Source organism: Coregonus lavaretus, assembly GCF_964263955.1.
Source record: "Coregonus lavaretus genome assembly, chromosome: 22".
Taxonomy (NCBI): domain Eukaryota; kingdom Metazoa; phylum Chordata; class Actinopteri; order Salmoniformes; family Salmonidae; genus Coregonus; species Coregonus lavaretus.
The window spans coordinates 4,150,241-4,178,045 of record NC_140009.1 but is presented as its reverse complement, the minus strand read 5'-3'; the positions used below and the strand labels follow the sequence as shown (position 1 = coordinate 4,178,045).

The following is a 27,805-nucleotide window of genomic DNA, read 5'->3' as shown; positions in this document are numbered from 1 at the left end:
TCTCTGTACTTTGCTCTGTCCATCTTTCCCTCGATCCTGACTAGACTCCCAGTCCCTGCCGCTGAAAAACATCCCCACAGCATGATGCTGCCACCACCATGCTTCACCGTAGGGTTTCCTCCAGATGTGACGCTTGGCATTCAGGCCAAAGAGTTCAATCTTGGTTTCATCAGACCAGAGAATCTTGTTTCTCATGGTCTGAGAGTCTTTAGGTGCCTTTTGGCAAACTCCAAGCGGGCTTTCATGTGCCTTTTACTGAGGAGCGGCTTCCGTCTGGACACTCTACCATAAAGAACTGATTGATGGAGTGCTACAGAGATGGTTGTCCTTCTGGAAGGTTCTCCCATCTCCAAAGAGGAACTCTGGAGCTCTGTCAGAGTGACCATCGGGTTCTTGGTCACCTCCCTGACCAAGGCCCTTCTCCCCCGATTGCTCAGTTTGGCCGGGCGGCCAGCTCTAGGAAGAGTCTTGGTGGTTCCAAACTTCTATAATGTAAGAATGATGGAGGCCACTGTGTTCTTGGGGCGCTTTAATGCAGCAGAAATGTTTTGGTACCCTTCCCCAGATCTGTGCCTCGACACAATCCTGTCTCGGAGCTCTACGGACAATTCCTTCGACCTCATGGCTTGGTTTTTGCTTCGACATCCACTGTCAACTGTGGGACCTTATATAGACAGGTGTGTGCCTTTCCAAATCATGTCCAATCAATTGAATTGACCACAAGTAGTAGAAGTTGTAGAAACATCTCAAGGATGATCAATGGAAACAGGATGCACTGGAGCGAAATTTCAATTATCATAGAAAAGGGTCTGAATACTTATGTAAATAAGGTATCTTTTTTTATTTTGAATATATTTGCTTACATTTTCTAAAAACCTGTTTTTGCTGTGTCATTATGGGGTATTGATTGATATAGATGTTGTATTTTTATTTAATCCATTTTAGATAAGGTCATGGGGAATTGACACACATTAACAATCAAATGCAAACAAGTCACACAATTAAGTTATGAAACAATGAATGTGCACAAATTGGTGAGAGAGACGTGCATTACACATCTTAGACACACTCCCCTTCTTGGACTGTGCCATCCTCGAGGCCTCGGCAGTGGATTAGTCTTAGCCTCCGCAGTGGATTAGTTTTAGCCTCGGCAGTGGATTAGTTTCAGCCTCCGCAGTGGATTAGTTTCAGCCTCCGCAGTGGATTAGTCTTAGCCTCCGCAGTGGATTAGTCTCAGCCTCCGCAGTGGATTAGACTTAGCCTCCGCAGTGGATTAGTTTTAGCCTCCGCAGTGGATTAATCTTAGCCTCCGCAGTGGATTAGTCTTAGCCTCCGCAGTGGATTAGTCTTAGCCTCCGTAGTGGATTAGTCTTAGCCTCCGCAGTGGATTAGTCTTAGCCTCCGCAGTGGATTAGTCTTAGCCTCCGCAGTGGATTAGTCTTAGCCTCCGCAGTGGATTAGACTTAGCCTCCGCAGTGGATTAGTCTTAGCCTCCGCAGTGGATTAGTCTTAGCCTCCGCAGTGGATTAGTCTTAGCCTCCGCAGTGGATTAGTCTTAGCCTCCGCAGTGGATTAGTCTTAGCCTCCGCAGTGGATTAGTCTTAGCCTCCGCAGTGGATTAATCTTAGCCTCCGCAGTGGATTAGTCTTAGCCTCCGCAGTGGATTAGTCTTAGCCTCCGCAGTGGATTAGACTTAGCCTCCGCAGTGGATTAGTCTTAGCCTCCGCAGTGGATTAGTCTTAGCCTCCGCAGTGAATTAGTCTTAGCCTCCGCAGTGGATTAGTCTTAGCCTCCGCAGTGGATTAGTCTTAGCCTCCGCAGTGGATTAGTCTTAGCCTCCGCAGTGGATTAGTCTTAGCCTCCGCAGTGGATTAGTCTCAGCCTCCGCAGTGGATTAGTCTCAGCCTGCGCAGTGGATTAGTCTCAGCCTCCGCAGTGGATTAGTCTCAGCCTGCGCAGTGGATTAGTCTCAGCCTCCGCAGTGGATTAGTCTCAGCCTCCGCAGTGGATTAGACTTAGCCTCCGCAGTGAATTAGTCTCAGCCTCCGCAGTGGATTAGTCTTAGCCTCCGCAGTGGATTAGTCTTAGCCTCCGCAGTGGATTAGTCTTAGCCTCCGCAGTGGATTAGTCTTAGCCTCCGCAGTGGATTAGTTCCCTGAGACGGGCGCGAATCAGACAGGTGTCTCATGTTCCATAAAAAAAATTAATATTTGCTACAGCTCGACTAAAAACTATCTCGGTCGAGCAACAGCCTATCGACCAAACAATCGACCAGTAGACTAATTGGGGTCAGCCCTAATTGCCCGAGAACTTTTGATGCCAACATAAAACCCATTAAAATTCTAGATCTCTTGCAGAACTCTGTATATCTATTGCTCTGGGTGCTTCTACTACACGCTTGGGTGGTGCTGCCACAGTTCAAAATCGAACTTTATTGTGATGCAATAAAGAAAGCAAATGAACCAAGACTGTGAAGTGGGAACTATGGTGTGGCCTGAGGGACAGAAAGCTAGCTCTCACAGCCCTCGTGATAGGAGATGAGAAGTGAAGTAATGCAGAGAGGAGAGAAATAATGGAACACAGACAAAGAGAGAGAGACAGACAGACAGACACAGAGAGACAGAGGGAGACAGACAGAGACAGAGAGAGACAGACACAGAGAGACAGACAGAGAGACAGAGACAGAGAGACAGAGGGAGACAGAGAGAGACAGACAGAGACAGACAGACAGAGAGAGACAGAGAGAGAGAGAGACAGAGAGAGAGAGAGAGAGAGAGAGACACAGAGAGAGAGACCGAGACAGACAGACAGACAGAGGGAGACAGACAGAGACAGAGAGACAGAGAGAGAGAGACACAGAAAGAGATAGACCGAGAGAGACAGAGACAGAGAGAGAGACAGAGAGAGAGCTGAGCAAAGAAAATAGTCCCCTCGTCCAGCTGGTTCTGGGGCAAAATCGACAGTACTCCATGGCAAACTATTTGACCATGGTTACTGATCAAATCCTTAGAAAAACCTTGACAAAGTACAGGCTCAGTGAGCACAGCCTTGTAATTGAGAAGGTTAGACACAGGAAAACCTGGCTCCCTGTAGAGGAAAGGCTGTGCAACCACTGCACCACAGCAGAACTCGAGACAGAGCTGCATTTCCTGACAACATTTAAAAAATATAAAACAATTAGAGTGTCATTTCCTCAAATTTGAAAGACCTCTCTGATGAGAATAGGCTGCCTGTCCTGTTGGGGGAGGACGTAGGCTACCCGTCCTGTTGGGGGAGGACGCAGAGAGCTGTGGGTTGGCAGGATAGGCTGCCTGTCCTGTTGGGGGAGGACGCAGAGAGCTGTGGGTTGGCAGGATAGGCTGCCTGTCCTGTTGGGGGAGGACGCAGAGAGCTGTGGGTTGGCAGCGCGCTACATTGCTGCCTGCCATAAGATGAGGGACAGTGTCTGACAGACCAACCAAACTTCACATGTCCTCTATGCCACTGTTATTGTTATTGTTCAATGTATGGTTATTTTGACCCTTGATTATTGTTGTTACTGTTGTCCCGTTGACAATATTGATTATTATTATTTTTATTATGTTAATATTGTAAATGTATCACTTAATCTCCAAAGTATGCTTTGGCAATATGTACATTGTTATGTCATGCCAATAAAGCAAATTGAATTGAATTGAGAGAGACAGAGAGACACAGAGGCAGCGAGACAGAGAGACAGAGAGACACAGAGGCAGCGAGACAAGTACCTTGGCTGCTGTCCTCCTCTGTGCTGCTGAAGTCGTCTTCATAGTAGGTGTTGGAGTCTGTGGAGGCACTGGCGTCACTGCTGACAGAGCCTTTCCTCTGGCGCTGCAGGACACAGGCCTGGGAGGAAGAGGGTGGGGGGGGGGGGGGGGTAACAACAGTCAATACAGGCCTACTACAAGTTTTTTTGACCAACTGAGACCATACAGTAGTAAAAACAGTTGGTCTGGCAATAATGCTGCAGTCTATGTTATTGAATCTGGACGACTGCCCTTTGACCCCTCTCTATTTTCTCTGATCTGATCAATAAAATATAATAAACGTATATATATCATTTTAAAACAGTTTTGGTAAGTACCTTCTTGTATGAGGTGGAGAGCAGGTTGAACAGCAGGTTGGTAAGGGGAACAGAGTCTAGGAGTCTCTGAACCCTCTGGGTGGAGGTGCTCTGGGCCATGATGTTGAGCTCTGCTGGGGGCCCGTCACTGGCCCAACCCTGGGGAGAGAGTGAGAGACTGGAGCTTCACTGGGTCTTTCACACAGGAATAAACTTAGCACAATATGAAAACTGGATTTAATTGATGAATCTATCATATGCATAAGAAAGAGCTTGTCTAAAAAGTGTGATGTGTTTTCAATAGAAAGTACTAGAGATTTACACTTGTGTGCCCCTAAAGCAGTGTGAGGACTGAGGCGTGTGCCCCTAAAGCAGTGTGAGGACTGAGGCGTGTGCCCCTAAAGCAGTGTGAGGACTGAGGCGTGTGCCCCTAAAGCAGTGTGAGGACTGAGGCGTGTGCCCCCTAAAGCAGTGTGAGGACTGAGGCGTGTGCCCCTAAAGCAGTGTGAGGACTGAGGCGTGTGCCCCTAAAGCAGTGTGAGGACTGAGGCGTGTGCCCCCTAAAGCAGTGTGAGGACTGAGGCGTGTGCCCCTAAAGCAGTGTGAGGACTGAGGCGTGTGCCCCTAAAGCAGTGTGAGGACTGAGGCGTGTGCCCCTAAAGCAGTGTGAGGACTGAGGCGTGTGCCCCCTAAAGCAGTGTGAGGACTGAGGCGTGTGCCCCTAAAGCAGTGTGAGGACTGAGGCGTGTGCCCCTAAAGCAGTGTGAGGACTGAGGCGTGTGCCCCTAAAGCAGTGTGAGGACTGAGGCGCGTGCCCCTAAAGCAGTGTGAGGACTGAGGCGTGTGCCCCTAAAGCAGTGTGAGGACTGAGGCGTGTGCCCCTAAAGCAGTGTGAGGACTGAGGCGTGTGCCCCTAAAGCAGTGTGAGGACTGAGGCGCGTGCCCCTAAAGCAGTGTGAGGACTGAGGCGTGTGCCCCTAAAGCAGTGTGAGGACTGAGGCGGGTGCCCCTAAAGCAGTGTGAGGACTGAGGCGTGTGCCCCTAAAGCAGTGTGAGGACTGAGGCGTGTGCCCCTAAAGCAGTGTGAGGACTGAGGCGTGTGCCCCTAAAGCAGTGTGAGGACTGAGGCGTGTGCCCCTAAAGCAGTGAGGACTGAGGCGCGTGCCCCTAAAGCAGTGTGAGGACTGAGGCGTGTGCCCCTAAAGCAGTGTGAGGACTGAGGCGTGTGCCCCTAAAGCAGTGTGAGGACTGAGGCGTGTGCCCCTAAAGCAGTGTGAGGACTGAGGCGCGTGCCCCTAAAGCAGTGTGAGGACTGAGGCGTGTGCCCTTAAAGCAGTGTGAGGACTGAGGCGGGTGGCTGGGTTTGTTACTTACTGCACTGACCCGGTGCAGAGCCTCCACTTGCAGGTCTTGGAACAGGGAGGTGAGCAGCTTGATGGCGTGGTTAGCCAGGATCACCGACAGGACACCAAAGCCTTGGTGTCTGAGAGGAGAGAATAGAGAAATTAATTAAAGTTTGTTTCTCTTTTGGATAAATATTAACCTCAGAAAACCAGAACCAAATGTTGATTTGATTATGGGGGAGGAAGTATTCAAATCTGAACTAAAGGAATCAGGAAGATTGTCTTAACCCCTCTGCGAAAGCCTGCCCCTGCCCTGCCCCCCTCCCCCCCAGATTCACAAACTACAAGCCTACAAACAAACAGCATAATAACGGTGAAAATGTATTCGGCGGGTAGCTACCCACCCTTTGGCAGGGCCCAGTTTAGGGGACCCGGCTCCGTCCTTGGCGCGGTTGCCGATGTCTCGGACCCTGAGGGCGGCCAGAGGGTCCTTCTCCTTGCCCTTGTCAGCCAGGGCTGTGGGAGTCAGGTTGACGATCAGGTACAAGCTGTTCAGCAGACACCACGCTCCCAGCAGCTGGAAGTTCTGGTATTGCTGGAGGACACATTTCACAACTATGTTTTAAGGATTTAGCAGACGCTCCTCTTCAGAGACTTACAATCAGTGCATTTAACTACTCTAAAAACAACCACATATCATAACTACCCTAAACAACCACATATCATAACTACCCTAAACAACCACATATCATAACTACCCTAAACAACCACATATCATAACTACCCTAAACAACCACATATCATAACTACCCTAAACAACCACATATCATAACTACCCTAAACAACCACATATCATAACTACCCTAAACAACCACATATCATAACTTCCCTAAACAACCACGTATCATAACTACCCTAAACAACTACATATCATAACTACCCTAAACAACCACATATCATAACTACCCTAAACAACCACATATCATAATTTACCCTAAACAACCACATATCATAACTACCCTAAACAACCACATATCATAACTACCCTAAAACAACCACATATCATAACTACCCTTAACAACCACATATCATAACTACCCTAAACAACCACATATCATAACTACCCTAAACAACCACATATCATAACTACCCTAAACAACCACATATCATAACTACCCTAAACAACCACATATCATAACTACCCTAAACAACCACATATCATAACTACCCTAAACAACCACATATCATAACTACCCTAAACAACCACATATCATAACTACCCTAAACAACCACATATCATAACTACCCTAAACAACCACATATCATAACTACCCTAAACAACCACATATCATAACTACCCTAAACAACCACATATCATAACTACCCTAAACAACCACATATCATAATTACCCTAAACAACCACATACACTACATGACCAAAAGTATGTGGACACCTGCTCTTGAACATCTCATTCCAAAATCATGGGCATTAATATGGAGTTGGTCCCCCCCTTTGCTGCTATAACAGCCTCCACTCTTCTGGGAAGGCTTTCCACTAGATGTTGGAACATTGCTGCAGGGACTTGCTTCCATTCAGCCACAAGAGCATTAGTGAGGTCGGGCACTGATGTCGGGCGATTAGGCCTGGCTCGCAGTCGGCCTTCCAATTCATCCCAAAGGTGTTCGATGGGGGTTGAGGTCAGGGCTCTGTGCAGGCCAGTCAAGTTCTTCCACACCCATCTCAACAAACCATTTCTGTATGGACCTTGCTTTGTGCACGGGGGCATTGTCATGCTGAAACAGGAAAGGGCCTTCAACCAAACTGTTGCCACAAAGTTGGAAGCACAGAACCATCTAGAATGTCATTGTATGTTGTCACATTAAGATTTCCCTTCACTGGAACTAAGGGGCCTAGTCCAAACCATGAAAAACAGCCCCAGACCATTATTCCTCCTCCACCAAACTTTACAGTTGGCACTATGCATTGGGGCAGGTAGCGTTCTCCTGGCATCGGCCAAACCCAGACTCATCTGTAGGACTGCCAGATAGTGAAGCGTGATTCATCACTCCAGAGAACGCGTTTCCACTGCTCCAGAGTCCAATGGCGGCGAACGTTACACCACTCCAGCCGACGCTTGGCATTGCGCATGGTGATCTTAGGCTTGTGCGCAGCTGCTCGGCCATGGAAACCCATTTCATGAAGCTCCCGATGAACAGTTCTTGTGCTGACGTTGCTTCCAGAGGCAGTTTGTAGTGTTGCAACAGACTCTTTTTACGCGCTACGCGCTTCAGCACTCGGCGGTCTCGTTCTGTGAGCTTGTGTGGCCTACCACTTCGCGGCTGAGCCGGTGTTGCTCTTAGACGTTTCCACTTCACAATAACAGCACTTACAGTTGACCGGGGCAGCTCTAGCAGGGAAGAAATTTGATGAACTGACGTGTTGGAAAGGTGGCATCCTATGAGGGTGCCACGTTGAAAGACACTGAGCCATTCTACTGCCAATGTTTGTCTATGGAGATTGCATGGCTGTGTGCTCGATTTTATACACCTGTCAGCAACGGGGTGTGGCTGAAATAGCCGAATCCACTAATTTGAAGGAGTGTCCACATACTTTTGTTCATGTAGCGAATGTATATGCTTTAGAATGACACTTCCGGTTTTGCCATGAAACACTGGGTTACCCGGGAGATAAGTGATTTATTCTCGGGATGGCACATTGGTGAAACCCTAGTTAGGACTACACCCATCAGACTGCAGGTACAGTATCTAGCTACACAGATGAGGACAGGGTTGATCCACTAGTCACCTCTCCTCCAGCTCTGCGGGAGCTGCAGATGGCCTGGCCGATCAATTCATAGATGTCCAGCTGGAGAGAGAGAGAGACAGAGACAGAGAGAGAGAGAGAGAGAGAGAGAGAGAGAGAGACAGAGAGAGAGACAGAGAGAGAGACAGAGAGAGAGACAGAGAGAGAGACAGAGAGAGAGACAGAGAGAGAGACAGAGAGACAGACAGAGAGACAGACAGAGAGAGACAGAGAGAGAGAGACAGAGAGACAGAGAGACAGAGAGAGAGAGAGACAGAGAGAGACAGAGAGAGACAGAGAGAGACAGAGAGAGACAGAGAGAGACAGAGAGACAGAGAGAGAGAGAGAGAGAGAGAGAGAGAGAGAGAGAGACAGAGAGAGAGAGACAGAGAGACAGAGAGACAGAGAGACAGAGAGACAGAGAGAGACAGAGAGAGACAGAGAGACAGAGAGAGAGAGACAGAGAGACAGAGAGAGAGAGACAGAGAGACAGAGAGACAGAGAGACAGAGAGACAGAGAGACAGAGAGACAGAGAGACAGAGAGACAGAGAGACAGAGAGACAGAGAGACAGAGAGACAGAGAGACAGAGAGACAGAGAGAGAGGAAAGAGAGAGAGAGAGAGAGACAGAGAGAGAAAGAGAGAGAGAGCGAGAGAAAAGAAAAAAAGAGAGAGAGAGAGAGAGAGACAGAGAGAGCAATCAAAGGTTTTGCAAACCAAAAGCAGCCAAAATGTACCTGTTAATAGAATATGTTTTGTTACCTTCTGATTCTAAAAGATTAGCTGGAAGGGGTGAACTGATGTCATTTTTCGCTACCTGATCAGATTACTGAGAACATTTTCCTCTCTATATTAATAAATAAAAATTTTCCTGATAAAATCGATACAAGCACTAGAGCGTCAGTACAATACAGAGTATTATATACACAACTGGTGCACCCTAACGACTAGGTACAATATCGGTGTTACTTACACATTTCTGTACGATGGTAGCAGCGTCATTTTCATAGTCCTCCTCTTTGGTGCCGGTGGAGGCTGTGCGGAGCTGCAGACCGCTGCCAACCTGCAGGATGGCCATGCACGTGGCAACGCTCACGCCTGGAGGAGAGGAGGAGGAGTTAACCTACAGTTAACCCCAAGATTAGAGGCAACAGGGAAACTTGAAACCAAAATAAAACATATTTCCACTAAAATCAATGATTTACAGACTAGAATAATTGTACAAAATCATAGGGTAAGCTCAGTCAGAAGTACATTGTTTAACCGCTTGAAAAGTCGACTTTTGACTCTGCCATTAAAGGGGACAGTACGCTACTATACGTGGCCAAACTGGGAACGGAACCCACAACTGAACCCATCACGTACCGGCGTAGAGACAGCTGAGGGCCAGGACAGTCATGTCCAGCAGTCTCCCAGGGGTCAGGGGCTCCAGGACGGGCAGGGACAGGGTGTCCAGGGCCATGGTTACATCTATCACCAGGGAGTGGAACCTGACGGGAAGAGAATAAAGCGGAGTTAGGCCTAAAATAGTGATGATGCATGAAGAACATAGCATGACAGGGCAAAAGTAAAATAGTGATGATGCAAGGGCAAAAGACTGAGTGTGAGACTGTGCACGTCACAATATTCCCCTCAGTAGCTATATGACCAACGCAGGCACCAACTCAAGAGCGTGATTACATCAACAAATTCGGTGCAACTGCGACCAGAAGAGATAATTGACTCGAATTAAAATGTTCCCATCACAACAACAATCACTCATCCAATAGTATGCTGCTACAGAGGCAAAATCATTGAGCAGTAGTGGTTGTACTCCAGTGCTAGGACTCCAGTGCTAGGAACCGAACTCTGACGTGACAACAACACAATCTTGGGAGAAATCTGTCACAGACACACAAACCCACCCGTTGCGGACTGCGGTTGCGTCGCCGACGGTGGCGGGCATGATGAAGAAGGAGTTGGCTGAGACGGCGTCCTGGAACCGGTTGATATAGCGCAGGAAGTAAGGGAGGTTGAGGCACACACGCAGCAACTTCTCTGACCCGCCCAGCTCCTGGAGACTGGACACGTTCTGGGACACGAAGGCATTCTTCATTTTGGCCTGGAAGGTCTGGTCTGTCGCCGTCGTCGTCTGGTCGTCACGCTCACTCTCCGCCTGAAAGAGTAAATATCAAGAAACCCGTAGAAAAATCTGTTTTCGGCTAACAGGGTGGCCATGATTGGCTTTAACTCAAAAGGCGGGGAAATGTTTCAGGGAGGTTTTCTACCTGTGTGTGTCCTGAGGGGGAGGCCAGCATGGTGAGGTCAGGGTTGAACACAGAGGTCAGTTGATTGAAGAAGTTCATCCGCACTTCCTTGTGTCGCAGTTCAGGGTTGACTGGAGAGGGCACCTCCTTCTGCTCCTCCACTGGGAGGGTGAGACACAGGACAGTAAGACATGGTCAGACATCTGTCTAACCCTAACCCTGTTGAGTAGACTAGCACCATAGCTGTCTGGCCCTAACCCTGTTGAGTAGACTAGCACCATAGCTGTCTGGCCCTAACCCTGTTGAGTAGACTAGCACCATAGCTGTCTGGCCCTAACCCTGTTGAGTAGACTAGCACCATAGCTGTCTAACCCTAACCCTGTTGAGTAGACTAGCACCATAGCTGTCTGGCCCTAACCCTGTTGAGTATACTAGCACCATAGCTGTCTGGCCCTAGCCCTGTTGAGTAGACTAGCACCATAGCTGTCTAACCCTAACCCTGTTGAGTAGACTAGCACCATAGCTGTCTGGCCCTAACCCTGTTGAGTAGACTAGCACCATAGCTGTCTAACCCTAACCCTGTTGAGTAGACTAGCACCATAGCTGTCTGGCCCTAACCCTGTTGAGTAGACTAGCACCATAGCTGTCTAACCCTAACCCTGTTGAGTAGACTAGCACCATAGCTGTCTGGCCCTAGCCCTGTTGAGTAGACTAGCACCATAGCTGTCTAACCCTAACCCTGTTGAGTAGACTAGCACCATAGCTGTCTGGCCCTAACCCTGTTGAGTAGACTAGCACCATAGCTGTCTGGCCCTAACCCTGTTGAGTAGACTAGCACCATAGCTGTCTCGCCCTAACCCTGTTGAGTAGACTAGCACCATAGCTGTCTAACCCTAACCCTGTTGAGTAGACTAGCACCATAGCTGTCTGGCCCTAACCCTGTTGAGTAGACTAGCACCATAGCTGTCTGGCCCTAACCCTGTTGAGTAGACTAGCACCATAGCTGTCTAACCCTAACCCTGTTGAGTAGACTAGCACCATAGCTGTCTGGCCCTAGCCCTGTTGAGTAGACTAGCACCATAGCTGTCTGGCCCTAACCCTGTTGAGTAGACTAGCACCATAGCTGTCTGGCCCTAACCCTGTTGAGTAGACTAGCACCATAGCTGTCTGGCCCTAGCCCTGTTGAGTAGACTAGCGCCATAGCTGTCTGGCCCTAACCCTGTTGAGTAGACTAGCGCCATAGCTGTCTGGCCCTAACCCTGTTGAGTAGACTAGCACCATAGCTGTCTAACCCTAACCCTGTTGAGTAGACTAGCACCATAGCTGTCTAACCCTAACCCTGTTGAGTAGACTAGCACCATAGCTGTCTAACCCTAACCCTGTTGAGTAGACTAGCACCATAGCTGTCTAACCCTAACCCTGTTGAGTAGACTAGCACCATAGCTGTCTAACCCTAACCCTGTTGAGTAGACTAGCACCATAGCTGTCTAACCCTAACCCTGTTGAGTAGACTAGCACCATAGCTGTCTGGCCCTAACCCTGTTGAGTAGACTAGCACCATAGCTGTCTGGCCTTAGCCCTGTTGAGTAGACTAGCACCATAGCTGTCTAACCCTAACCCTGTTGAGTAGACTAGCACCATAGCTGTCTAACCCTAACCCTGTTGAGTAGACTAGCGCCATAGCTGTCTAACCCTAACCCTGTTGAGTAGACTAGCGCCATAGCTGTCTAACCCTAACCCTGTTGAGTAGACTAGCACCATAGCTGTCTAACCCTAACCCTGTTGAGTAGACTAGCACCATAGCTGTCTGACCCTAACCCTGTTGAGTAGACTAGCACCATAGCTGTCTGGCCCTATTGAGTAGACTAGCGCCATAGCTGTCTGGCCCTAACCCTGTTGAGTAGACTAGCACCATAGCTGTCTGGCCCTAACCCTGTTGAGTAGACTAGCACCATAGCTGTCTGGCCCTAACCCTGTTGAGTAGACTAGCACCATAGCTGTCTGGCCCTAACCCTGTTGAGTAGACTAGCACCATAGCTGTCTGGCCCTAACCCTGTTGAGTAGACTAGCACCATAGCTGTCTGGCCCTAACCCTGTTGAGTAGACTAGCACCATAGCTGTCTGGCCCTAACCCTGTTGAGGCGGTCGGTGCCGTTTTAAGATGAGGGAGGACAATATTTTTTCATGGCTTTATTTCTATTACAGCGTATTGGATGACTGTCATTCATATTCCATTCACCCAGATAACTTTAATGTTTCACTATTTTCATTTTTATGAAATTCACTGAGGATGATCTTCCCCTTCCTCCCCTGAGGAGCCTCTCAGTCTACTTCCTGAATTGACAGGAATTGACCCCAAGCCTGGTGAGACGTAAGACGAGGACTCACCGTCAGACAGTGTCTTAACTGTCTGTGGCAGCTTGGCTGACTTCATCATGGCTGTGAAAGTGATTATCTCTGTTCTGTCCAGGCGGCTGCAGCCGGTACACAGCCCCTTTATCAACAGGATCAGGTGTTTCTGGAGAGAGGGAGGAGAGGAGGAGAGGAGAAGAGGGTTGAGGAGAGGGGGAGGAGAAGAGGGTTGAGGAGAGGGGGAGGAGAAGAGGGTTGAGAAGAGGGGGAGGAGAAGAGGGTTGAGAAGAGGGGGAGGAGAAGAGGGTTGAGAAGAGGGGGAGGAGAAGAGGGTTGAGAAGAGGGTTGAGAAGAAGAGGGTTGAAAAGAGGGGGAGGAGAAGAGGGTTGAGAAGAGGAGGGTTGAGAAGAGGAGAGGAGAAGAGGGTTGAGAAGAGGAGAGGAGAAGAGGGTTGAGAAGAGGAGAGGAGAAGAGGGGGATGAGTTCTATTATATGCTATTTATTCCACTGCGTGACTGAGTCACTGCCTACTCTATATTTGTAAATACAGTGTAGTCCATTACTATTACTACTACTTAATACAGTCCATTATTATTATTACTACTACTACTACTACGTAACACAGTCCATTATTACTACTACTACGTAATACAGTCCACTACTACGTAATACAGTCCATTACTACTACTACTACGTAATACAGTCCATTACTACGTAATACAATCCATTACTACTACTACGTAATACAGTCCATTACTACTACTACTACGTAATACAGTCCATTACTACTACTACTACTACTACTACGTAATACAGTCCATTACTACTACTACTACTACTACTACGTAATACAGTCCATTACTACTACTACTACTACTACGTAATACAGTCCATTACTACTACTACTACTACTACGTAATACAGTCCATTACTACTACTACTACGTAATACAGTCCATTACTACGTAATACAATCCATTACTACTACTACGTAATACAGTCCATTACTACTACTACTACGTAATACAGTCCATTACTACTACTACGTAATACAGTCCATTACTACTACTACGTAATACAGTCCATTACTACTACTACTACTACGTAATACAGTCCATTACTACTACTACTACTACGTAATACAGTCCATTACTACTACTACTACTACGTAATACAGTCCATTACTACTACTACTACTACGTAATACAGTCCATTACTACTACTACTACTACTACGTAATACAGTCCATTACTACTACTACTACTACTACGTAATACAGTCCATTACTACTACTACTACGTAATACAGTCCATTACTACTACTACTACTACGTAATACAGTCCATTACTACTACTACTACGTAATACAGTCCATTACTACTACTACTACGTAATACAGTCCATTACTACTACTACTACGTAATACAGTCCATTACTACTACTACTACGTAATACAGTCCATTACTACTACTACGTAATACAGTCCATTACTACTACTACGTAATACAGTCCATTACTACGTAATACAGTCCATTACTACGTAATACAGTCCACTACTACGTAATACAGTCCATTACTACTACTACTACGTAATACAGTCCATTACTACGTAATACAGTCCATTACTACTACTACTACGTAATACAGTCCATTACTACTACTACGTAATACAGTCCATTACTACTACTACGTAATACAGTCCATTACTACTTCTACTACTACGTAATACAGTCCATTACTACTACTACTACTACGTAATACAGTCCATTACTACTACTACTACGTAACAGTCCATTACTACTACTACTACTACTACGTAATACAGTCCATTACTACTACTACTACGTAATACAGTCCATTACTACTACTACTACGTAATACAGTCCATTACTACTACTACTACTACGTCATACAGTCCATTACTACTACTACGTAATACAGTCCATTACTACTACTACGTAATACAGTCCATTACTACTACTACGTAATACAGTCCATTACTACTACTACTACTACGTAATACAGTCCATTACTACTACTACGTAATACAGTCCACTACTACGTAATACAGTCCATTACTACTACTACTACTACTACTACTACTACTACTACGTAATACAGTCCATTACTACTACTACTACTACTACGTAATACAGTCCATTACTACTACTACTACGTAATACAGTCCATTACTACTACTACTACTACTACGTAATACAGTCCATTACTACTACTACTACGTAATACAGTCCATTACTACTACTACGTAATACAGTCCATTACTACTACTACTACTACTACGTAATACAGTCCATTACTACTACTACTACTACGTAATACAGTCCATTACTACTACTACGTAATACAGTCCACTACTACGTAATACAGTCCATTACTACTACTACTACTACGTAATACAGTCCATTACTACTACTACGTAATACAGTCCATTACTACTACGCAATACAGTCCATTACTACTACTACTACTACGCAATACAGTCCATTACTACTACTACTACGTAATACAGTCCATTACTACTACTACTACGTAATACAGTCCATTACTACTACTACTACTACTACTACGTAATACAGTCCATTACTACTACTACGTAATACAGTCCATTACTACTACTACTACGTAATACAGTCCATTACTACTACGTAATACAGTCCATTACTACTACTACTACGTAATACAGTCCATTACTACTACTACGTAATACAGTCCATTACTACTACTACTACTACGTAATACAGTCCATTACTACTACTACTACTACGTAATACAGTCCATTACTACTTCTACTACGTAATACAGTCCATTACTACTACTACGTAATACAGTCCATTACTACATAATACAGTCCATTACTACGTAATACAGTCCATTACTACTACTACTACTACGTAATACAGTCCATTACTACTACTACTACGTAATACAGTCCATTACTACTACTACTACGTAATACAGTCCATTACTACTACGTAATACAGTCCAGTACTACTACTACTACGTAATACAGTCCATTACTACTACTACTACTACGTAATACAGTCCATTACTACGTAATACAGTCCACTACTACGTAATACAGTCCACTACTACGTAATACAGTCCACTACTACGTAATACAGTCCACTACTACATAATACAGTCCACTACTACATAATACAGTCCATTACTACTACTACTACTACGTAATACAGTCCACTACTACATAATACAGTCCATTACTACTACTACTACTACGTAATACAGTCCATTACTACTACTACGTAATACAGTCCATTACTACGTAATACAGTCCATTACTACGTAATACAGTCCATTACTACTACTACGTAATACAGTCCATTACTACTACTACGTAATACAGTCCATTACTACGTAATACAGTCCACTACTACGTAATACAGTCCACTACTACGTAATACAGTCCATTACTACGTAATACAGTCCACTACTACGTAATACAGTCCACTACTACGTAATACAGTCCACTACTACGTAATACAGTCCATTACTACTACTACGTAATACAGTCCACTACTACGTAATACAGTCCACTACTACTACTACGTAATACAGTCCATTACTACGTAATACAGTCCATTACTACTACTACGTAATACAGTCCATTACTACTACTACGTAATACAGTCCATTACTACTACTACGTAATACAGTCCACTACTACGTAATACAGTCCACTACTACTACTACGTAATACAGTCCATTACTACGTAATACAGTCCATTACTACTACTACGTAATACAGTCCATTACTACTACTACTATGTAATACAGTCCATTACTACTACTACTACGTAATACAGTCCATTACTACTACTATGTAATACAGTCCATTACTACTACTACTACGTAATACAGTCCATTACTACTACTACGTAATACAGTCCATTACTACTACTACGTAACACAGTCCATTACTACTACTACGTAATACAGTCCATTACTACTACTACGTAATACAGTCCATTACTACTACTACTACGTAATACAGTCCATTATTACGTAATACATTCCATTACTACGTAATACAGTCCATTATTACGTAATACAGTCCATTACTACGTAATACAGTCCACTACTACGTAATACAGTCCATTACTACTACTACTACGTAATACAGTCCATTACTACTACTACTACGTAATACAGTCCATTACTACTACTACTACGTAATACAGTCCATTACTACTACTACGTAATACAGTCCATTACTACGTAATACAGTCCACTACTACGTAATACAGTCCATTACTACTACTACTACGTAATACAGTCCATTACTACTACTACTACGTAATACAGTCCATTACTACTACTACTACGTAATACAGTCCATTACTACTACTACGTAATACAGTCCATTACTACTACTACTACTACGTAATACAGTCCATTACTACTACTACTACTACGTAATACAGTCCATTACTACTACTACTACTACTACGTAATACAGTCCATTACTACTACTACTACTACTACTACGTAATACAGTCCATTACTACTACTACTACTACTACTACGTAATACAGTCCATTACTACTACTACTACTACTACGTAATACAGTCCATTACTACTACTACTACTACTACGTAATACAGTCCATTACTACTACTACTACGTCATACAGTCCATTACTACTACTACTACGTAATACAGTCCATTACTATTATTACTACTACTATGTAATACAGTCCATTACTACTACTACGTAATACAGTCCATTACTACTACTACGTAATACAGTCCATTACTACTACTACGTAATACAGTCCATTACTACTATACATACTACCTCATTACTTCTACTACTTGTTATTTTGGACTCGTCTCTTTTCGTTGTTATTGATTAATGTACTGCGTTGTTGAGAGAGCTAGCACATCATCATTTCCCTGCACCGTTCATCCCTGCTCTAAACTGTGTATGTAACAAATACAATTAGATTAAATTTTGAGAGGACAGTCTTTCTCAGGGACGTGACCAGGACAACATAGAATATCAGGATTTGGGCAAGGGAATAGTTGAGTTACAATTAGGATGGAGAGATCTATCTATGAATAATCAAGAAATATCCCATCGCTGCTGTCTGCCTGTGGGATAACAGACTGGACACATTACACCGCAAAGTAGGTTTAGATAAACACAGCGGAGGGTGGATAGCCTGGTCCCAGATCTGTTTGTGCTGGCGATGCCAACTCTGGCATGAGAATGACTACAGCAGTTGGAAAGACAGGACAGAGAGGATGGGTATTAGCCAGGACTCGCCAACCCTGTTTTCCTGGAGAGCTACACTCCTGTAGGTTTTCGCTCCAACCCCAGTTGTAACTAACCTGATTCAGCTTTTCAAAAACAGCTAATTAACAGGGTTGGAGTGGAACAGGAACAGGGTTGGAGTGGAAACCTACTGGACGCTATCTCTGCAGGAACAGGGTTGGAGTGGAAACCTACTGGACGCTATCTCTCCAGGAACAGGGTTGGAGTGGAAACCTACTGGACGCTATCTCTCCAGGAACAGGGTTGGAGTGGAAACCTACTGGACGCTATCTCTCCAGGAACAGGGTTGGAGTGGAAACCTACTGGACGGTATCTATCCAGGAACAGGGTTGGAGTGAAAACCTACTGGACGGTATCTCTCCAGGAACAGGGTTGGAGTGGAAACCTACTGGACGGTATCTATCCAGGAACAGGGTTGGAGTGAAAACCTACTGGACGGTATCTCTCCAGGAACAGGGTTGGAGTGGAAACCTACTGGACGCTATCTCTCCAGGAACAGGGTTGGAGTGGAAACCTACTGGACGGTATCTATCCAGGAACAGGGTTGGAGTGAAAACCTACTGGACGGTTTCTATCCAGGAACAGGGTTGGAGTGAAAACCTACTGGACGGTATCTATCCAGGAACAGGGTTGGTGAGCCCTGGTCTAAGCACTTCTCTCACCTGTGAGACGGCGCATGCTTCGTCAGGGTTCTCCAGCCGCAGCAGTGAGAATTCAATCAATACTTTACAGGCTGTTGCTACGGACAGCAACTGGTTTCTGGGGACTAGAGGTGGGGGAGAACAGAGGCAGAAGATGACGGATTAGATTGGATAGGAACAGCCTTGTTAATAACAGGTACACAACACTGCAATCTTCATATTTTTATACAAGTTGTATATTGATATACTTCAAGGCCATGCGGAACACAGACAGCACAAGCTACTGTAACTGGGCTTCAGTAAAATAAACAGCAGCACAGACAACATGAATATAGTGCACCAATTGTAAGGTAGAAATACTGTAAGCATGTTTCTATCAAATGACTAAACGCCTGCAAGTTAAGAGTGGAAAGCAGAACACACCGGTACGGTCACAGTTTCTTCTTAGGGGACTATCACACCAACTGTCCTCCCGCATGTCGTTGGAAGACCAAAGCGAAAGTAATATGCTTCATGATAAAATCATAGATGGATTTAACGTGAGCATTTTTGTCCAATAAACAAAATGACTCACATGGACAGTGGACACGTGGTTATGCGTAGGAATTTTTGTTTGACATTTGGCAATGTGAAACCAACCGGACCAACAAAAACACAACGTAATACAATGAACTCTGATTCGAACTATAACTCATAACTACGTGTGAAAACACCTGTAGCCGTAGATATCTCAGACCTTGGAGCAACATAAGGTAGGCAATGGCACAAGGTCTGGGGAGGATGTCAGCTTCTCGCTGACATTTCGAAAGGGGAAACGAAAGTTGTTCCGGGGGATCTTCAGACAGACAACTCTCACAACGAATCACAAATGTGTGTAGGCGGAGCTTAAAAAATGCGTCAGGAATTGTGCTAATGTTTAGCTAGGGCAACAAGCAGATACGGCAGTGACGTCACCGTTGACGCGCTTCCCATTTCCGACTCGCCCGCTCTGTCCCAAGTGACGCCAGAACTTCTACAGACGTGTAAGCTGGAGCATTGGTACAATACCGGAACCCATCTGTCCAGAGCGGTGGTCAACAACATTTTCTGAGTCAAGATCACTTGGAGTCAAAAATGCAAGCAGAGATCTACCGCTGAGCTTTTTTTTTTTATGTCACTTAAAATTCGTAAGCCTGTGCAACATTAACCAATTAAAAACAGTTCTGCAGCAATGAGGTTTGTGCAGTAGGCTATAGGTCCAATACATTATCACTGCATATTGGCTATGCTTGAATTGTCCTGCCAATGTTGTTCTTCTCAGACCATATTGAAATTATATATATTTTTTAATTGGTATATAATCACAATGGTAATAGATACTTTGTTGTATTACTTGTGAGGCACAGCTAAGTGCGAATAATATATATATATATTTTTTTTTTACTGGATCTGATGGTCAGTCTGAAGGGGAGCGAGGGAGTAGCGGTGAGGCTGCCTCTCACCCGACTCTCAGTCCCTCCGCTCTCTCTCTCTCCCTCCCTCCCTCCCTCCGCTGAGAAAAGGGGGACGCTCTTCCAGCTGATGGTGAAACTCAAGTCGCACTGCATTATTTCTGCCTCATGCATGAATTCATGTTGTTACTCCTATGACCAGAGAAAGTGAAATATTACTCGATATTAAAAAACCTAAGCAGATAATAACAACTCAAGCTTATCAGAACACTGCTATACTATTCACTGCAGCTGCAGTGCTGGTTGTAGCGCGAGTGGAAGTAGGGGCGAACGCGCATTTTATGGCTTATAAAAGGGTTGAACAAAGTGTTGACAGTGCTGAGTAACAACTTAAACATGAACTTACTCATAAAAACAGCAGCTCTTTGCTGTATTCGTTGAGTCTCTCTCTAGTCATGGTTGATTTATTTTTATCTCACAGTATCAACTTTGCTGTGTGTTCGAGGCTTCTTTTTACAGTCTATGGCTGAAGGAAACTGTGCAGACACTGTGATCTGAGCTATCTGATTGGCCAGCAGTAGGCCTATAGACCGCTTTCTGTGTTTGAAAACATAGCTGCACGAGGGCAATGCGCGCAAGTTGGTGTCAGAACAAAGGGGGGAGTTTTTATAGAACGGCAGCAAAAAAAAGCCTCAATTTACATGTTGCTTATGAGTGCATTTCACACTACTTTAGGATTATAATTGGATTTTAAGGCTCGTATGAATGTCCTGCTTAATATCACGTTTGTGTCATCATCACAAATCAACTGCATTGTACTTAAAAAAACACTTCAACTTCAACCAGTAAAATGGCTCTTTGGCTAGCTTTTGTTACAGCCTATATCAATGAGCATTAGCATTCTAGCTAACAACTGCTGCATCCAAAAGTTATTTAGCAAAGATCACAACCAAATATAATCTTAGCGACTGTTCAAGCAAGAATCAAAACATTATTGTAAGCGTATGAGAACCCCCCAAAAAAAGTTATTTTGTTTAGAAGTAATAAAAACGTAAATCTAGGCAATGTTGAATGGGCGCAGATGGAGATGGCTTTCATACTGTCGCCATGACGTCAGAGTGTCGTGTACTGGAAAATGTATATAAGTGCACTTAAATGGTTCAAAATGGGAAACACTGCCCTTCCAAGCGCTAGGGCTGCTGAATCAAGTGCACCTAACAGCGCAAAACAAATTTTAAAAAAAATAGTAACGCAAGGCTTTAATCGTTGGGTTTTTTATAGAAATATTCGGTTATCGACTAGGAATGCCTTGGAGATCGACCAGTCGACTGTTTGGTGACCACTGGTCTAGAGAGACTAGTCTCTTCTCACAAAACACATTTACGAAGGAGTGGTCGCTAAAGTAGTTGAAATGGTAGGTATAAACAAAGTAGTTAAATTAGTTATTGGATAGTTAATGGGTAGTTGAACCTACTTTGTCCACAGACTGTGGTGATGTAATGTGCAGAGAGGGCCACGAAGGAGGAGTAGAATGGCTCATACTGTTTATCATGGTGCAGGATCTCAGATTCACTGCAATGACATGGAAAATGAGGAGGGAGGGTCATTGCAAAATACACAACAAATGCATTACAAAAGTACAGTTCAACTCACAGTCAAGAATAGTACTGTGTTGCTGTTGAGAAGATTTTGTAAAAAAAAAAAAAAAATCTGACAAGTGAATGCTGTGGTTTAGAGTCTTCTGGAACACCAGCTCCATCAGTTTCACATATTTGGTTGTATGTTTTGTTGTCATTTGACTACAATGATTTTATAGCTTCAAATTATAATGTCAGAAATTCAATAGACTGTCAGTTATTGCATCCAGAGATGCATCTATGAATCTGAGTGGTTTCTCCAGCCCCCTCCCTGAGCTGCTGTTGCACATATTTGATCTATCCCAAAAACCACAACACCTGACTTGACTAATCAAGGGCTTGATGGTTAGTTAACTAGTAGTCAAATCAGGTGTGCTAGTGTTGGGATAGATCAAATGTGTGTGCAATGGCAGTTCTGCCATTTCAGTTGATGGATGGGGATGGAGAAATCAAACCTCTCAAATTCATAGATGCAGCTCTGGATGCTAGGACTGACAGACAGTTCAAGACAATGACACGATAACAAATGTTCTACAAACTTTGAAGCTATACAGTTCAGTGTACTCAAATGACAACACAAAAATGTTGTACTATTAGCTAGCTATACTTCATGATAAGGTTTGATAGTTGCACTAAGCTCATTAGACTTGACACATAAGGCATTTAACAGTAGAACGTTAATTGATAAGCTTCAAGAATCAATGGGTGTATCAACGACTGAAGTGACCATTGAACTGTAAGAAATATCCCAGATTGTAGCTCGCTGTTGACAGTCCTTTGGGCTAACGTTAACTACCTAACTCAGAACGGATCAGGGAGTGCAAAGTCAAGAAATGTTGTAGTTAGCCCACATCAAATGACATTTGAAACGATTACATCAACAGCTGTGTCAACTCGTGATGTTGACATATCTATCTATTCCGTTCAAAAACAATAATGACACAGGCTAAGCTTTCGTTTTCGATTCTTGCGATACTAAAAATGTTGCTAGTTCGTCAGCTGTGGTTAGCAAAAGCCTCAACTAAGCAACGTAACGTTAGCTAACATTACAGTGCTCGCTAAGCTACAATGATTGGCTTGGAATCTGGCTGGTTTATTGTCATGCAAATACGACAAAACTCTTCCGAATTCATTTATGGTTTTACAGCAATGTTTAATTCAACGTAAACTGCAGTATACAATGGCAGGGATCTGTTTTAGCTAGCTGGCACGTAACGCTACACACCCTTTTCGACCTGATGATGAAGCAGATTCCTACTGGACATATTACCCTAGCTAGCTAGCAAGCTACACTAACGCGAAGCACTATGCAAATCAGCTGAGTGAAAAAGCTAGCGAAGTTAGCATGCTAGCTAGCTGTTATATTCAGCTCTTTCTCGTCAACAGCGCGCTGCATTTCGCAGACAGGGACGATTTTTACCTATTTATTATGGATCCTATAAGCTGAGGTAGCTCTTTCGTTTCAAAGGCTGTGTACGAAGCTGATAAAAGCGGCGGCACAGCAGCAGTCCATTTCGGTTCCCCATCTCCTCCACTCGACGCCATCTTGAGATTCCGTACTAGACAAGCGAGCGATACTTTTCCAACAACCTCCCTTCAAAGGAAATTAGGTTAATCACCCGATTCAAAATAACAGGAAGTGTCGACATAGATATTATAAATCAAAGAAGCGCTGTAATAAAGGGCTATAATAAACTACTACAATAAATTAGTACGGTCATTTCGTAGATAGATGTAGAAAGTATAGAGAGAAGTATAGAAAATAAAGACAGTGAAAGAATTGCTATTATTTCTTTATAGCACAACCAAACATCACTTGTAAGCCTACTTTGTAAAGAGAAAAAAATTGAAGAAATACTTTCAGAAATAGTAATCATTTTATTGAGAGCATTGGCGTTTTTGTGAAAATGTGTTGCACGAGCAGAGTTGTCCATTCACCCCAAAAAGGAAAAATGAATACTCTGGAGCGCCTTACTAAACCATGTTTTTAAGACATAAATATATCATTCAAACTATAATTTACACACAAAAAGCCATGGGGGGAAAATATTAGTTAAGAGTAATCATGTGGACACAAAACTTCCAGTGCATCAAAGAAAGACTTAAAAAAGACCAACACTGCTGGCCTCAGAGGCAGATGACCCAAAAAACGAACCCCTCAGTACACCCACACCACCCACCCTAGTTCATTATCTGTCATAGGGCTGGTCTTCAAGTATCTGTGCCACAAGCACGGTGAACATTCCCTTTGGCACACATAAAAAAAGATCTATGGAAAACATTTAAAACCAAATTAACAAAAGTAATCAAAATCCCCTCAAAATCTGTACCACATTTAAGTAATCTTAGACCAGGCCTAATCTTAAAACGTTTTAGTAATATTTCAGAGCTAAACAATGTTTCAGTATAAGAACACTTGCTCTGAGATGCACCAAGTAACCACTGACTGCTCTTTCGGTGTGGTAAAATAACATTTCATTGCATGAAAAGCACTTTATATTGCTATCCTTTAAGGGATGTTATAAAGGGTTTAGAAGTGGTTTATAGACAGTTAATTATTTGTTAATAGCAATGAAATACAGTGCCTTCAGAAAGTTCATACCCCTTGACTAATTCTACATTTTGTTTTGTTACAGCCTGAATTCGAAATTGATTAAACACATGACAGTGAAAACATGTTAAGAATTTCTTGCAAATTTCTTGAAAATTAAATACAGAAATCTAATTTACATAAGTATTCACACCCCTTTGCTATGACACTCCAAATTGAGCTCAGGTGCATCCAATTTCCTTTGATCATCCTTGAGATGTCATTACAACATGATTGGAGTCCACCAGGGTCCAATTAAATTGTTTTGACATGATTTAGAAAGAAACACACCTGTCTATATAATAATAATAATAATAATAAGCCGAGAGAACCTGCCAGAAGGACAACAGTCTCTACAGCACTTCACTAATCTGGGCTTTATAGGAGAGTGGCCAGACGGAAGCCACTCCTGAGAAAAAGGCACATGACAGAACACCTGGAGTTTGCAAAAAGGCATGTGAAAGAGCATATGTAAAAAGATTGTGGTCTGATGAGACAAAAATGTAACTCTTTGGCCTGAAGGCACAGCTCATCGCTCATCTAACACCATCCCTACCGTGAAGCATGGTGGTGGCAGCATCATGCTATGGGGATGCTTTTCAGCAGTAGGGACTGGGAGACTGGTAAGGATAGAGGGAACAATGAATGGAGCCAAATACAGGCAAATCCTTGATGTGAACCTGCTTCAGAGTGCAAACGACCTTAGACTGAATCCCATTGAAAATCTGTGGAAAGACGTGAAGATTGCTGTTCACCGCTGCTCCCCATCTAACTTAACAGAGCTTGAGAAAATCTGCAAGGAAGAAAATCCCCAAATCCAGTTGTGCAAAGCTGATACAGACATACCCAAGACGACTCAAAGCTGTAATCTCCGCCAAAGGTGCTTCCACAAAGTATTGACTCAGGGGTGTGAATACCTATGTAAATGAGATCTGTATTTCATTTTCAATAAATGTGCAAACATTTCTAAAAACATGTTTTCACTTTCATTATGGGGTTTTGTGTGTAGCTGGGTGAGGGAAAAAAAACCTAGTCCATTTTGAATTCATGCTGTAACAACAAAATGTGGAATAAGTCAAGGGGTATGAATACTTTCTGAAGGCACTGTAACTCCCCTTAAAGGCTACCTCAATGTAAAGTGTTACCAAATAAATTAAACAAACACAACATTTGAGGAAAATCTCGCAATCGAAATGAACCTCTTCCTTGAAAAAGAAACATGACGCCCCCCCCCCCCCCCCAAACAGCAATGGGGAGGTCAGAGTTCAAAGGTCAGAAGTTCACTCTTTACCGCCAGGCCCGGTTGAGCAGTTTGACCTGTGCCAGGCGTTTACTAATCATGGTGGCGAAGAACAGTGCGAACAGAACACTGCTGATCAGGACGTAATCATAGTCATCTTTCAGCACGTCAAACTGCTTGGAGGGGTACACTCTGGTTTGGTAGATGTCAAGACCGTACGCAACCACCTGTAACAAAACATACATTTCCGTGTTAAATATTTAGTATTTTACCTACATTATAGTTGCATCTTCATTTCATCTACATTGGCTCTGCATTGTCAGTGTACCATGGCCTTGGAAGTGCAGAAGGAAGTCCAGACTTGATACATTGAAGATAATAAAGTGTAATAGACCAGTGTTTCCCAACCAGGAGTACTAGGATCCCTGGGGGTACTAGGATCCCTGGGGGTACTAGGATCCCTGGGGGTACTAGGATCCCTGGGGGTACTAGGATCCCTGGGGGTACTAGGATCCCTGGGGGTACTAGGATCCCTGGGGGTACTTGGCCTATCCACAGGGGGTACTAGGATCCCTGGGGGTACTTGGCCTATCCACAGGGGGTACTAGGATCCCTGGGGGTACTTGGCCTATCCACAGGGGGTACTAGGATCCCTGGGGGTACTTGGCCTATCCACAGGGGGTACTAGGATCCCTGGGGGTACTTGGCCTATCCCCAGGGGGTACTAGGATCCCTGGGGGTACTTGGCCTATCCACAGGGGGTACTAGGATCCCTGGGGGTACTTGGCCTATCCCCAGGGGGTACTAGGATCCCTGGGGGTACTTGGCCTATCCCCAGGGGGTACTAGGATCCCTGGGGGTACTTGGCCTATCCACAGGGGGTACTAGGATCCCTGGGGGTACTTGGCCTATCCACAGGGGGTACTAGGATCCCTGGGGGTACTTGGCCTATCCACAGGGGGTACTAGGATCCCTGGGGGTACTTGGCCTATCCACAGGGGGTACTAGGATCCCTGGGGGTACTTGGCCTATCCCCAGGGGGTACTAGGATCCCTGGGGGTACTTGGCCTATCCCCAGGGGGTACTAGGATCCCTGGGGTTAATTGGCCTATCCCCAGGGGGTACTAGGATCCCTGGGGGTACTTGGCCTATCCACAGGGGGTACTAGGATCCCTGGGGGTACTTGGCCTATCCACAGGGGGTACTAGGATCCCTGGGGGTACTTGGCCTATTCACAGGGGGTACTAGGATCCCTGGGGGTACTTGGCCTATCCACAGGGGGTACTAGGATCCCTGGGGGTACTTGGCCTATCCACAGGGGGTACTAGGATCCCTGGGGGTACTTGGCCTATCCCCAGGGGGTACTAGGATCCCTGGGGGTACTTCACCTATCCCCAGGGGGTACCTAGGATCCACAGGGGGTACTTAAGAAGACTCATGAGACCATAGGCTTACTGGTCAAATGCACATGAGGGGGTACTTCAAGAGTACTCTGGGCAGAGCAAAATGTACTTGGTGGTACAGTAGCCAAAACAGGTTGGGAACCACTGTAATAGACCATAGACTCACCAGACATGTGGACTCCAGGCCAGAGGGGGCAGTGTAGATTCCTTTCACTCTCGATACGGTCTGATTGTAGTTGATGAACCACTCTGTGAGGATGGGCATCTCTGGGGCGTAGGGTATAAGGTTCTCTTCACTGAAAATAAATGATAAACCAATTCTTACTTTCATAGAGTTTCATATAGTGACAAGGAACCAGTATTGCTCTCTAAACGGTCAAATAACGTTGTAAACAACAGGGTCCTGTTCATTAGTACACAATGTCCCGTGTAGCTCAGTTGGTAGAGCATGGCGTTTGCAACGCCAGAGTTGTGGGTTTGTTTCCCACGGGGGACGAGTATGAAAAAAAATGTATGCCCTCACTAACTGTAAGTCGCTCTGGATAAGAGCGTCTGCTAAATGACTAAAATGTAAATGTAGCAAAACATTTTGCAACAGAAAACAAAAATTTGCATTTGTTATTGGACAAGAACAGGTATTCCCTCCCAGCTTCAGTCAATTTTCTTCCTTTTGGTGCCTGATGAACACGACCCAGGGGTATGTGTTGTTGGTACTAACCGGCT

At 44.6% G+C, this 27,805-nt stretch overlaps 2 protein-coding genes across 2 annotated transcripts in view; both read right to left on the bottom strand.

Annotated features, from left to right (window-relative positions):
• The window catches only part of LOC311150242 (E3 ubiquitin-protein ligase UBR4-like), a 147,352-nt gene extending 123,939 nt beyond the window's left edge, over positions 1 to 23,413 (bottom strand). Inside the window, exons 1-13 of the mRNA XM_084187618.1 lie at positions 23,270 to 23,413; positions 21,687 to 21,784; positions 18,804 to 18,907; positions 12,862 to 12,991; positions 10,495 to 10,634; positions 10,132 to 10,382; positions 9,593 to 9,717; positions 9,201 to 9,325; positions 8,231 to 8,290; positions 5,829 to 6,019; positions 5,456 to 5,564; positions 4,103 to 4,240; positions 3,747 to 3,864 (exon numbers count right to left, since the gene is read on the bottom strand). Of these exons, the coding sequence (XP_084043744.1) occupies positions 3,747 to 3,864; positions 4,103 to 4,240; positions 5,456 to 5,564; positions 5,829 to 6,019; positions 8,231 to 8,290; positions 9,201 to 9,325; positions 9,593 to 9,717; positions 10,132 to 10,382; positions 10,495 to 10,634; positions 12,862 to 12,991; positions 18,804 to 18,907; positions 21,687 to 21,784; positions 23,270 to 23,394 (1,714 nt within the window). The 5' untranslated portion in view covers positions 23,395 to 23,413. The remainder of the gene's footprint in view (positions 1 to 3,746; positions 3,865 to 4,102; positions 4,241 to 5,455; positions 5,565 to 5,828; positions 6,020 to 8,230; positions 8,291 to 9,200; positions 9,326 to 9,592; positions 9,718 to 10,131; positions 10,383 to 10,494; positions 10,635 to 12,861; positions 12,992 to 18,803; positions 18,908 to 21,686; positions 21,785 to 23,269) is intronic.
• Positions 23,414 to 25,726: 2,313 nt separating this feature from the next.
• Positions 25,727 to 27,805, bottom strand: part of LOC311149470 (ER membrane protein complex subunit 1-like) — a gene marked incomplete at its 3' end in the record, with an annotated part of 19,673 nt that continues 17,594 nt past the window's right edge. The window contains exons 20-22 of the mRNA XM_084186665.1: positions 27,801 to 27,805; positions 27,249 to 27,378; positions 25,727 to 25,906 (exon numbers count right to left, since the gene is read on the bottom strand). The exon at positions 27,801 to 27,805 is cut by the window's right edge and continues 80 nt beyond it. Coding sequence (XP_084042791.1) covers positions 25,727 to 25,906; positions 27,249 to 27,378; positions 27,801 to 27,805 — 315 coding nt within the window. The remainder of the gene's footprint in view (positions 25,907 to 27,248; positions 27,379 to 27,800) is intronic.